The sequence below is a fragment of the Charadrius vociferus genome, unplaced genomic scaffold (assembly GCF_000708025.1).
Source record: "Charadrius vociferus isolate BGI_N301 unplaced genomic scaffold, ASM70802v2 scaffold287, whole genome shotgun sequence".
Taxonomy (NCBI): Eukaryota; Metazoa; Chordata; class Aves; order Charadriiformes; family Charadriidae; genus Charadrius; species Charadrius vociferus.
The window spans coordinates 2,967,513-2,981,096 of record NW_009649568.1 but is presented as its reverse complement, the minus strand read 5'-3'; the positions used below and the strand labels follow the sequence as shown (position 1 = coordinate 2,981,096).

The 13,584-nt window shown below is 41.3% G+C and overlaps 1 protein-coding gene across 1 annotated transcript; it reads left to right on the top strand.

Moving 5' to 3' along the window:
- Nucleotides 1-51: 51 nt before the first annotated feature.
- Nucleotides 52-8,099, top strand: MPC2 (mitochondrial pyruvate carrier 2). Its single transcript, XM_009890117.1, has 5 exons — nucleotides 52-118; nucleotides 4,046-4,086; nucleotides 5,978-6,062; nucleotides 7,122-7,233; nucleotides 7,863-8,099. Exons 1-5 carry the CDS (start codon nucleotides 52-54, stop codon nucleotides 7,918-7,920), a joined length of 363 nt encoding a protein of 120 aa, XP_009888419.1. The 3' UTR covers nucleotides 7,921-8,099.
- The last annotated feature ends 5,485 nt before the right edge of the window (nucleotides 8,100-13,584 follow it).

The following is a 13,584-nucleotide window of genomic DNA, read 5'->3' as shown; positions in this document are numbered from 1 at the left end:
AGGAGGGGGACTGGGGGGGTTGCCCGCCTGCCGGGAGTGGGGGGAGGCGGAATGGAGGCCTCGGGGTCGCGCCTCTGTGACCGTGATTCTGCCACGAGGAGTGCTGCCGAAGAGCGGGGTCCTGCTAGTTAAGGGAAAACTTATTTTCTTTGGAAAGAAAAATAATAATAATAATACAGACACGATATTGTTACTGCCGTCTCCTGCAATGCAGGGGTGTACTTGAGTGTCACTGTCGTGTTACTCCACGCTTTGAATGCGGGGAACGGCTGGGCTACCCGATCCTAACCCGGGGGATGCGATGGCTTCCAAAGGGGCCTGAAGGCTTCAGCAGTCAATTCTTTCGAATGAGTGTGCTGAAAAAATAGAGGGGACTGCTGCATGGATTTCTGATCTTTAGGCGTGCTCTGGTTTAAACCAAGATGCTGTTTGCTTTATTTTCTTTCTGCTGAATCTGGTGCTCCTAACTGGAGGCAACTCGTGCCCTTTATGAATCCACTGTCGTAGCTGAAGCACTCCTGTTGGGATGGAAGGGCTCAAGTTTCCATGAAATGAGTTACCCTTACCTGACCTAAAGCTTACCTTTACTTGAGCAAACATGGGGTTTTTTGTGTTACTAGAGAGAAACTTCTTGTAAAATGATCTACTTCAGTGGCCATTTAGGTGATGTTTGTCATGTAAACACATTGCATAGGGCAGTTAAAAAGAGTGCTCGATAAAATCCTAAAATTCCATAGGCTGCTGTTCCCACTGTTTTGTTTCAGTGTGATATGCATCCTTGACTCTTCACCTACCTGGAATATACACTGTGAAAATGGACTTTAGTTTTCAGTCAGTTGCTCCATCCATGTAATGGCCCTCTTTTGAAAGCTGTTGCTTTAAAGAAATCACAGTTAAAGAGTGAAAACTGCCGTTATCAAAATGTCTGATTTGTACTGAATTCACTAGACCAATATATATATTTAACATGAATGTAACTTTTATTTATAAAGAGTCAATATGCCCAGCACTTCCATTGTAAAGGTGCCAAGCCTTTGAGTGCTGCATTCATCCTGTATGAAATGTGGCAGGTTGCAGTTGCTTTTATTGAATACAAGGCATGGCGAGCAATGGGAACATCTATGTTTGTTCTTTATCATAACTGTCATACTAATTGAAAAAGGCTTTGGAAGTTCTCTTGCAGTGCTTTTCACTTCATGGAACTGCCTGTGGGCCACTTCTGTTCACCATCGTAATGTTGACAGTAATTAAAAAAAAAAATCCAGTTTTTAGGGACTCTGTGTATGTATGTGTATATACATATATATCTGCCATAATCCATACTGATGACATAAGTGAGAAAAGACACAGAGCAAGCAGGTATCGAAACCGAGCTTCTGCCACTTCTGTTTCTGCCTTGAATGTCTTGAAGGTGGGTCTCTGAGAAAGTTATGCAATAGATGTCACAAAACAAGTTGGTTAATAATGAAAGGTTCACATATTCTCTGGTGATATCTAAGTTTCTAGTCTAATTTATGAATATAAGTGTCATTATCATGAAATTATCAATCACTTGTAAGAAATGAAGAACAATGCTTACTTCGTTTCTGGCACAAAGCAAGCTTCCCGTAAAATAATTGATGCCTGATCTGAAAAGCTGTTTCTTTGGCTGGCATTGCGTAGAGCAAGGCTGCTGAAGGACAACAAAGAGCCTGGGGCACAGCACACCAACTCCCCTGGCTGCCACAGAGCAAGGAACTTGGCTCTTGGCAGCCCCGGGCAAGCATGGGCTGAGCTTATACTCCCTCTCCTTTGGCCTCTTTGGTTCACTTTGCCTGATCAAACTAAACTCTCCAGGACAAAGATTTGTTACATTTAATAGAAGTCATAAATTCTATGAACTGGTCACACACGTGATATCCCAATTAGCCTCTGGTATGTCCCTGCTCTGATGTGCTGCTGTCAAATTTATCCTTGAAAAATTCTGCGTCGGGATCTGCGAAGAGCTTGCCCTGGCTGGGTGCTTACTGGTGTGCCTCCAGGAGAGGTGTTCCGCTTACGGCGTTTGACGTGTTCCCTTTTAACAAGCTTGGCTGGATACCTTACTTGTCTTCAATTGTTTCTTACTTTTGTAGTCAGCAGTTTTAAATTACCAAGTTATCTATTATTAATAAAAATCAATGTCAGTCTTCTTGAAAACTTTACTAGTTGTTTCGGGAATGTCAATTTAATAATTTATACTTACACCACACTCTCCAGTACCCCAAATCTGTATTTGTTCTTTGGAAGAAAATAGATGATAGTAATTAAAGCTACTTCTGTGGGGACTCTGTAAGACTGATTTATAAACAGCTATATTTGAAGCCTGAAACTGATATACTAAGTAGCTGCCCAAGAGAACAGGAACTGAACTTTACATCTTTAAAGGATGAATATTGAGCTGTGTTTATTCAACAATATTAGACAGTTTTAGTGGCTGCACAACCCCATGCATCCCTAAAAAAGTTAAATCCCGTGTAGGTAGAAATGTTCAGTTATCCAAGTGAAAAGTAATGTGCTTGTAGTTATTAACTGCAGTTTGAAACTTGATCACTCTCACAAGTGGTGTGGGTCTAAGAGAGCTTTATGCAAAGCTGCCAAGCCAGTTTTTGTTGCATTCTGTGCTGCAGTTGCCCTGCCCTTTTACAGAGCTTAATTGGCTTTAAGGTGATGGAGCAACTGATATTTGTTAACCAGTAGTCTTATCCCCCAAATTATGAGTTGCTTCCCAGGTGCTTGCTGTAGAAACCTGATGTTTAATTTTTCCCAAGTCAGAGTTTCAAACCTGAGGGTGCTTAAAACAGGGAGTATAAATAGTTACTTCAAGGCCTTTTTAAGGCTGAATTGTTAGTGAAAAATTAGCTCGCATGAACACTAGAACTTTGATTGCTTCCTTTTTATCATTTATATTTAAAAACTTTACTCATAATATGTAACATATTACAGTGAAAACTTGGCTTCATCTTGCATGTTATCAGAATGCTGAGCAGTGGCCTAGTGAGACCTGAAACTTACTGTGTTTTGATGAAACTGGAACCAGTGTCCTGACTGTCTCCCGGTGTGATGGGTTGATACTTTGGATTGTGGTCTCTCTTTTAAGACTTCAAGCAGTAGTCCTAGATTAATGATTTCTGGCATGGTTGGCAGTCTGCACGTTGTTGGCGTGGCATTACAGTACTTTGCTTTAACCAACCAGTTGTCATTTTAGTACTGCTGTAAGGTATGTGTATTTGTAAGAGAGATGTTTTCCCCCTCAGATCCCATTCCATTGACTTTTCTCCCTTCCTTCTGTAGATTTGCACCTCTTCCCCATAACTCTCCTTTGCCTGTTGGTAAATTACTGAGGTGTGGGGTTGATTGGGTGGGAAGCATTGTTTCTGCTAGAAAAAAATGGTTATTCAGAGGTGCGGATTAAAGGTGAATGAGGACACTTTCCTTGTGACAGTTACTGCTACTTATGTTCACGATTTCTACTCTGACTTTAACCATGTAATGCTGCCATGCAGCATGTCTTCTGTGGCATCAAAAGATGGGCTGTGATTTGGGAAGGGAAGGAACGACTGACTTTTAACAGTACTGGTAATAAAATATTTTGAGGTTTTAGTGTATAAGATTCAGTACACAAAGATTTAACATACTAATTCTGTTAGCACAGCTGTAGAGTAGCTTTTAATCATTATATAAAAAATGTCTTCACTATTCCTAGGCCTTATCCTAGCTCTTTTCATTATAAATGCATTTTTGCCTGCAGTAGTGTCCTTGGTTGCTTAAAAATGGAAATACAAAATCGTACTCATCTCTTGCAGAAATGGGTGGCCTGATTACACCACTGACGGTTGATGCACTGAGTTGATGAACTAAGAGGATTAGGTGATAGAGCTTAGCTTGAACAGTGGTAGAAATTGTGCTAATATACACAATTTATTATTTAAAAAGATAAAACAAACTCAAAACTTAATGTGGGTATTAAAACAGCCACATCTCACTGAATAATTTTTCTTTTCTTTTTTCTGCCCTTCTTCCTCAGGTCCCAAAACAGTGTTTTTCTGGGCACCTATTATGAAATGGGTAAGTATAAATATGCCAGCCGGTGTCTGGATGTCAGTCAGAGGGCAATCTGCAGCAACCCATTGAGCAAGCAGTCATTTCCCAGCAGATACCTGAGCCTACAGAAGATTTAACACCAAGGCTCTAATTTTTAACATACAGAGAGGAACAAAATTAGTCTTAATAACAGATAGCACAACATGCAGGGGAGGATACAGCAGGGGAAAAATACTTTGTGGAAAAATTGTACTTTTCACTGGAAGTTCCACAAAAGCTTTCTCTTGTGAAATACTAACTATTGCTCAAGGTAGGCATGAGCTAGCGTATGATTCAAACTCTTAAAGCAGGTATTTCTCCTGAGACTGAGGAATTTGAAGACTATCTTAAGGAAGCCAATTCCTAAGCCCTACAGTTTGAAGGCAGGTTAAAGCGTGTCAGAGTGCAAGGTAATCTTGAGAAAACACGAGCAGCCACTGCCTAAAAAAGAAAACCAGCATCTGCCATTTTGGCTATTAGTAGCTCTCTGCTTCCTGTGCAGCTCTACTTCTCACTTGGTTACACCTCTTGGCTATGTACGTGCACAGGTGAAGTATATGCCTCCTCCTAATTCACTGTACTCCTCCTAGTTGTTGTATTGGTACAGATAAAATAAACGAGCTCTAAAATCATAAAGCTGTTTGATCTCCTTGTTTGAAAACAACAAGGATATAACCTGCTCTTCTTATTGCCAGCTGGTTTGTAAGTTTGCCATCGTGAATGCCAACTTTTTATAGGCCACAAGCAACGCATTGTGCTCTAAGCTGTAGCTTGGTTTCCTTGTTAATCTAAAGTGGAGCTGCAGTAACCGTGGTTGACCTTCCCCTTTCTCAGAGGCTCTCCCAGGCAACATGCTTTTGAGCCTGAGCATACGGGCAACTCTTCTGAGCAGGCTGCTGTCGACTGCTGCTGTAACAAAAGAGCTTATACACAGATGGTTTTTCTTTTGTGAACATGCAGGAAGACCTCTCAAAGCTCACAGTGAACTTCTTCACTGAGGAGTTAAAATGACTTCCCCCCCTACATTGCAAAGGCGCGTTTACTACAGTTACCCAAGTGTGCTGAAAGTCTGTACCTTTGTGGCACCACTACAGCAACATCAATCCCGTAAGTGAGGCAGCACACGAAGTCTCTACCCTTGAAAAATGGTTTCTCAATTGGAGCCAAAGGAGTCCTTAGTGGCAGTCAGTGAATTAAAAGCATCAGGACTCTTTGATTTGTGGGATTTTGGTTTTTTTGGTGAGAATTTTTTGTGAACTCCTAAAACATGAAATTTTATTTCCAGTAGAGGGCAATAACACAACAAAACAACTCAAGCAGTGTGTTTGCTAGTAATGTTGTCAAGTAGATCAGCCAAGCTGTTCCTCACTTCACCTGGAATTTTTCTACTTTTACTGAAATTATATTAAAAAAAAAATCCCTTTTACATCCTCAGATGAAGCTGAGTGAAGACTATTTGGTGTCACACCTGCATCTTTACTGGCAATATCTTAATCCAAGCTTTAGGAAGAAGGGCCTTCTTTAGATAAGCTTCTACTTGTTGCATGAAAAACAATTTGTTTTCCAGCTGTTTTCTTAAACAGCTGTGCTTAAATTAACCTTGTTCTTAAACTAATACAAAATTGTCACTGCCTGGGATTTTATTGCAAGCCAGTTGCACCCCCCCCAAACTGTGTTCTTATTCCTACCACAAGTGACTAAAAGTGGATGATGTCTCCAAGAGTCTAATTACTCTGCTCATATAATGCATCCCATCTCCTGCATAATGCATGTAGACTAAGCACTGAGCTGTGAAGCAACTTGCCCTTGTAAAGCATTTGATCTGTTACAGGAGGTTCTGGTACTGGACTGGTGCTCACTGAATTTCTCATTACAGGGTTTGGTATGTGCTGGAATGGCGGACATGACCAGACCAGCAGAAAAGCTCAGCACAGCGCAGTCTGCAGTACTAATGGCCACAGGTAAAGCCAAAGTTACTCCATGCTTTTACACAGCACCCTCTCTAAAACTGTATCAACATCTTTCCAAATTCTCCATCGGTATTAATCCACTTCTATAGAAAAGGCTTAACTGTAATGTGTTAGCTCTCGCTATTGCTGTCACACAATAATTCTAGGACAGACCTATTCTCGTTATTAAGTCTGTAAGAGTTCTGTGATTATATAACAGTTTTCTATACGTGTCTTAATTTGGAATTGTCCGGAACAAGTTGTTATGAGTTAGGATATGAGTTTCATCTCTTAAGTTACAATGATACCACTCATTCTACCCAGTGACCTCTTTTGCTTCAGGTCAAGCAATTTTGAAATCAGTCCAGGATATAGTGACTTTTTTAGAACAGACTTTAAGGGATTAAACAATGCTAGGGTAGTTAAAGTAACATAACTGGAAAGAATTTCCACATGTTAAAAGAACTTGGAAGCAATGGTAAACACACTGCTGCACTGCTGTCTGCCATGAATTTTCACACTGGCAGAAACAATATTCCATACTCAAGGTTTTCTACCAGATCTTGTCAGGGGTGGGACTTGTGGCAGCTAAAGCTGAAAATCAAAATTACAGCTGCCAGTTTCTCCCTTCTTCAGACTTGATTTTGATACCTGACACAGTGCTGTGCATTTTGCATTATATGTAAACCGTTCTTGACTGGTGGATTCTGTAATCTGTAAACTGGTGCAGCAAGCAGGATATAGCAAAATGCCACTACCCCGCAACTGTGCTGGAGAATTAAGGTTTAGACTGCTGTAGAGTACAGAGAATCTTTGATTTTGATATTAAGACGATGATTGACCTTCTTGGCTAGTTATTTTGGAAAAATGCAATGCATACCCATAGCTGTCCCACTGGCACTGACACGCTTCTGAGAAATGGTGAGTTATAAGAAAAGCAGTTGTCTAATGTGAAGCTGTAAAACTTGTTTACTTAAACTGGCCCATGATTCTGTCTCCAAACTTAGGGGAACGTCTGAATATTTCACTTTAAAGACTTACCATCTTTAACCTTTCCCTTTCGTTCAACAGGCCTTATTTGGTCAAGGTACTCTCTAGTTATTATTCCTAAAAACTGGAGTCTGTTTGCTGTGAACTTCTTTGTTGGCTGTGCTGGTGGCTCTCAACTCTTCCGAATATGGAGGTATGTATTAAGAAGGGCTACTCTATGTACTATAAGCATTCACACCACCTAATCTTAATCAGAAACTTAGAAATTCTGACAGCCTCAATGTCAGTGCAACAGGCAAGAGGAACTGAACAATTAATTAAACATTGCAGAACTTGCTACATTGTTGAGTGGGACTGAAGCTTTAAATATTTTCAGTATAGCTGTGGCGTTTTTTAAGGAATGCTCTATGTAAGCTGTAGTTCCTGGGTCTACGACACTCTTTTAAAGTTGTAGGTCTGACTGACAAACAGCCTAGACTTTCTTCCCGTAAGCTTTGCATTTCTGTCAGCTTTCAGTGTTGAATCATGTCAGCTCCAGCTGGATCAAAGGGCTCTTGAGCAGAGCAGCATTTTATTTATTTTTTTAAATTATTTCTGGTGGGAAAATTTGCAGTTCTTTGGCTTCAGTACTGGGAAGGAATAAGGCAAACTTAGCAACTAATTTGGAACTTCTTACATGAACTAAACTATCCTATACTGACTTTCCACCCTCAAGTCCATTGTCATTTTAAACCTCCTCTGCTAAACAGATTGTTAGGCAGACACTCTTATTGTAACTGGTGTTCTATTCTTAGTCTGTGCTTTTTTTTTTTTCCCCTGTAGGTATAATCAGGAGCTAAAAGCAAAACAACAAGAGCAGCTGCAGCAGAGAGATGCTTAACTCGATAGGTCAAATCCAACAACGCACAATCCCTTCCCCATGGGACCTAGCTTCACTAATTTTAATCTTTTTTTTTTCCCTCTGAGAAAATGAAAGAGGAAATTTAGAGAGCAGGTGTTTTCTAAGTGCAAATAACAAAGTATCTCCACACATTTAAATAAAATGCAACATTTTAAATTGAAGTAAAATTGTGTGTCTTATATTGTGTCTTTAAAAGAAAGCGATTGTGGATTGTGCCTTGAATGAGTTGCTGGGCCCCACCTTCTCTAACTCTGCTGAACTGTGCTGGGGGCGTCATGGTACTGGTGACAGTCAGCCAGAGCCTCAGGCTGAAGTAATCTTCTTCCATGTCATGGTCAGACCTGTGTGGGGTTTTACCATACTTTTAGTAATCAACAACAGTAGTATTTGCATTTTGCTTTTCCCTGGTAGTGTCAGGATATTCTTTTCAGCTTCAGCTATGCATATCTTCATTTGTTTCCCAGCCACCACTGTCTTTAACAAGAGGAGGACAAACTAGGATGTGCCACCAGTGCTTTAGCTTCTGTCATCCTTTACAATTAGAAGCAGAAGGTGGGTGGTTCTTGGGAGTGTGGAAAAATAAACAGCCAAAACTTCTATTACTCGCTTTCCACCTCCTCCTTAAGTACATACAGATTTCCTGTGAAGGTGTGCACTCAGGAAACATGTACATGTCAGTTCTCCACAGCTTTGGAGGCAGTGGTCTGCTCCCATCAGTGGCATGTTTGTGAATAAATACTGAAGCCTTCCATGAAAGTCAACATCTCTCCCTACTCACTCTCCTCTGAAGAGGAAAAATGTGCCACTCTGAAATAAGTTCTGAGCAAAGGCTTTACATTACACTGCAAATGCTCATCTATTACTGAAAGGTACAAGGCAATTGTGTTCAGAGCATGCGACAATGAGCTTCCCTGGTAGGTTCTCAGAGACCGCTTCCACCAAAGCTAGGAGTCTGTACTGGAGGTCAGGAATTTATATCCAGGAGAAAAAGATAACTGTGAGAAACAGTATCTTCTTCAGGACTCAGCTTTCAGGAAAATGAAGGCCTTAAAATATGGGAGTTTTGCAAAGTCCTTTTATGAAGTCTCTCTCCACCCCTACATGTCCGGAATCCCATTTGAGTTAATGCTCCAGCATGGCCAGAGGAAAGGAAACTGTTCCATAGTTACAAAAGCTACAGCACCTTGTTGTGGCACTAACGTCCTCTCTCATCCTATGTACAATGTTATATTATCCAGTGCAGAGTATTTGTGCAGCACAGTTTAAAGAAAACATTTTCCATTCTTGTATGACGTGCACCCCATAGTCTGTCAGCTCCCCTTTCTCAGAGGCTGTCCTGCCACGAAGCTATTTCTGTCCTACGTGAATTCTGGTACAGTTTCACTTGCATTTCTTAGTGGTAGTACAGGGTAACAATTCAGATGGTGAACTCTCCAGCTGTGTTGTTCGCTGGGCAGACAAAGGCTGCAGTGACTGAAGAATACTGCCAGGAAGAGGGGTGGTGTATTCCAGTCCCCCTCCCTTCCCAGTCCCTAACCAGATAAGACTCGTCCAGCAAACCAGTAATGGGAAAACAAAAAGTGTATTAAAATATTCACAAGATTACAATAGAAAACATGAAAGTCCATTCAAGAAAAAAAATATCCAAGATAACTGTTTCCAGATGAGTCTGTAAAAGCAAAGCACTAACAGTTGGTACACTGGCTCTTCATGTAATCAGGCCATGCAATGCGTATCTAGCTCCCTCACACAGATTATACACCTGTCTTACAGGTGTTTGTTCTCTGGTATACCTCCAAGACAGAGGTTTACAAAAGGAAAGTACCCAGTCTGTGTTTCCAACTACATTTACCACATAAAACCAGCTGGCACTGCAAGGAGACAGAAAAGATTGCACAGCACACTGATCTCCAAAGGCATTGAACTTACGTTTTAGAGTGCAAAAATACCTTCAAATGAAAGGGTTTATTAGCTTTAGGGCAGTGAAGAGAAGGAAAAGAGAAGCCTCAAGAAGAGTATAATTGCTGAGCATAGTTAATATGATTTTGTAGTCTCCCATATAAAAATGTTACCTAAATACTAGCACCGTGGGGATGTGGCCACAGCCCAGAAGTCTTATCCACCTTCTCAGCTTTGATGGTTTTAAAGAGAAAATATTTCCATCACTTATTAAACAATAAGAACATGTTGTATTTGAGGTCCTAGGTAGATACATTAATAATGTAAAATTCCAAGACAAGATTTCAATACCCACTGAAGGTGTCTTGTTCATAAACCAAAGAGCCCACACCTGACCTCAATGAATCCACTCTACAGCAATGCAGCTTCTAAGTTGCATACACACATTTACTGCAGTTACAAGACAGATGGTTACCTAAACAGTTGTCACAGGTTTAGAAAAGTTAAAAACCTAATTCCAGCTCTTCTAGTCACAAACTGAAATATCACCAAAGCTTTGAGAGAAAACAAAACCCTATGGGTTTCCGGTTATAAATGACACGTCATTCAATTAGTTACAGGGACATATTTGCCACCCTGTAGTGGCTCTTAATGCCATTTTGTGAACACGCCAACCATCTCCCTCACAGAACAATTGCTGAAGTCAAAAGGGGCAATGGACATTTGATGTACTGAGTACACCTACCAATTTACTTAGATTGATACTTTATAATTATTTGTAATCCTCAAATTTCTGGTAATCAAAAATAAGGAAGAATATAGCCACTGTTAGTAAGCAGCCAAAACTTTTCTGCTTGGCAGTTCTGTTAAAAACAGGGAAGACAAACGACGCCATGCATATCCCTGGCTCTAGGGGGTGCCAGCTGGCTTAGCTGCCAGAGCCCAGGCTGGAGATCCAAAACTGCACTCCTGCAAAGGGCTGAAGGTCACTTTTACCCATAAAAGAACTTTTGGGTTTTTTTTTCCCCCTCAGCTGAGAAATGGATTTCAGATTGGCCCCAGTTTTGTTTGCAAGGTGAATAAAAGAGAATTCATTGCAAGTCTTTTACATCACACGGACCTTCCCCAGCTCCACCATCCAAGAGCCATGACCCACGTAGCAGTTTTAGTCTTTTGCCTCAAGAGAGGCTGCTTACCCCTCAGCTGTGCCGCAGCAAGCCTGCCTGCCACGCAGCGCTTCTTTTTAAAATAGATGGTCGTAGAAGAGCTAGCAGCAGGACAAGGACAACACACTTAGTGTTCCTCAAAGTCCAAGCTGTTCCTTTCTACCTGCAAAGCACAGCATCAGAGAATTAAGAGACTAGCAGTAGAGCAAACAGAGTTAAACTTCTGGTCACCGTAACATCAGGATATGATGACCTTGTCTGACTTTAATCTCTGCTTGCTACCCATCAAGGAAGTAGAAGTCCTCTGTCTCCTGAGACTTTACTAAGTAAACCAACTTAGCATCAGTCCCTTTCATCAGCACAGGTTATCGGACGATTAAACAAGCCAATATAACCTGAGGGACAGAGAGCTTACAAGTGTTGTCTCACGTTGCCTCAAGTTCTTTTGACTTCAGCCTGAATAAGTTATTTAATAGCTACTTAGTTCATTTTTCCATGACCAAAAGCAAAAAAAAATAAATAATGAAACAGCCTTCGCACTGGAGAGGGATTCAGACTGATTTCTGCTATTCCTAGGGGAAGGAACTTTTGTTTCTTTCTAAAAAGATGTTCAGCATTTTTAAAAAATGCTTCCAAGTTCATTCTACCTTCATAAAGAGGATGCAAGCAGCCTTGCAATGAGCCTCCTCAGCAGTATAGGCAATATAAACATACCCGTAGTTAAACAAAGGCAATGGAAGGAGATGTTTCCTAAAGTTAGTTAGCAACAACCACATTAGTGTGTTTCCTAACGTTAGCACCAGCCAGATCAGCATGGCTCCTAAAGTTAGCACCAGATCAGCCTGTTTCCTAAAGTCAGCACCAACCAGATCAGTGTGTTTCTTAAAGTTAGCACCAGATCAGCATGTTTCCTAAAGTCAGCACCAACCAGATCAGTGTGTTTCTTAAAGTTAGCACCAGATCAGCATGTTTCCTAAAGTCAGCACCAGGTCAGGATTGTGCTCAGATTCTCCAGTATATTCCAGCAGGAAAAGAAACAAACATTAGCAGACTTCACAGGCAAGGACAGCCCTATCTTCTCATAGCAGCAAGTTTTTGACCGCTACATTCATCACACTTTGCTCTCTTACTCTAAAATGTCTGGGGAGAAAGATGGTGATGCTCAGGGATGAACACAGGCAGATCAAAATCAAGTTTCTCCATCAACCATGTCAAAAGCAGTTGTTTCTTACTAAGTGTGAAAAAAACGTTAACAGCCTGGTAGATAAGGAAAGCAGCAGCAGGATTTATCCTGATCTTAATGAAGCTTCTAACAAAGGCAACTGTTGTCAGGAAACCAGTGAAGTTTGATCCTGATGAAAGAATATAGTATCGGCATAACCAACTTTCTTGGGGAAAAAAAACCCACAGAAAATTGTTACTTAAGTTGCACTGTCATAATTAAAGGATTATCTAATGTGGTTCTGAAAGGGTCTGCCATGGGCCAAAAACTATTTTTTATTTACTTGATATTACAGTGGAATGTAGGCTTAAGTTTGCAAATATCAAGCTAAGAGTGTTGCAAACTCACTGGAGGACAGGATGAGAATTCAAACCAAGTTTTCAACTGACAAATTGAAGATGAGGTCTGAAAAACCCGTAACATAATTTCAGTAGAGACAAATTTGCAGACAATACAACTCCAGGAGGAGTTGCTGGCACACCAGATGGTCCTGCTGCCATTCAGAGGGACCTGGACAGGCTGGAGAATTGGGCTAAGAGGAATTTCATGAAGTTCAGGAAGAAGTGCGAAGTCCTACACCTAGGGAGGAACAACCCCACGCACCAGCACATGCTGGGGGTGGCTTAGCTGGAAAGCAGTTTTGCAGAAAAGGCCCTGGGAGGGTCCTGGTGGATACCAGGTTGAACATGAGCGAGCAGCGTGCCCCGGCAGCAAAGAAGGTAAATGATATCCTGGGCTGTATTAGCCAAAGTATTGCCAGCAGGTCAATTGAGGTGATCCTTCCCCTTTATCCAGCATTGGTGAGGCCACACCTGGAGTACTGTGTCCAGTTCTGGGCTCTCCAGTACACGAGAGATACAGACTTACTGGACTAAGTCCAGTGCAGGGCCACAAAGATGATAAAGGAACTGGGGCATCTTTCAAATGAGGAAAAGCTGAGAGAGCTGGAACTGTTAAGCCTGGAGAAGAGAAGGCTTGGGGGAGGATCTCATCAATGTATATAAATACTTGATGGGAGGGAATGAAGAGCACTACTCTTCTCAGCAGTGCTCACTGGCAGACACAGTGGACAGAAATTTAAGAAAAGGTAATTCCTCCTGAACACAAGGCAGCACTTTTTTTGTGCAGAGATGTTGTAGAATTTCCATCCATGGAGATACTCAAAACCCAACTGGGTGCAGTGCTCGGCAACCTGCTCCAGCTGACCCTGCTTGAAGAGGGAGGGTTTGGACTAGGTGATCTCCAGAGGTCTCTTCCAACCTCAACCATTCTGTGATTGATTCTGTGAAATCTCCTTCTCTGGAGATATTCAAAACCTGCCTGGTTGCGTTCCTGTCCGATCTGCTGTAGGTGAAC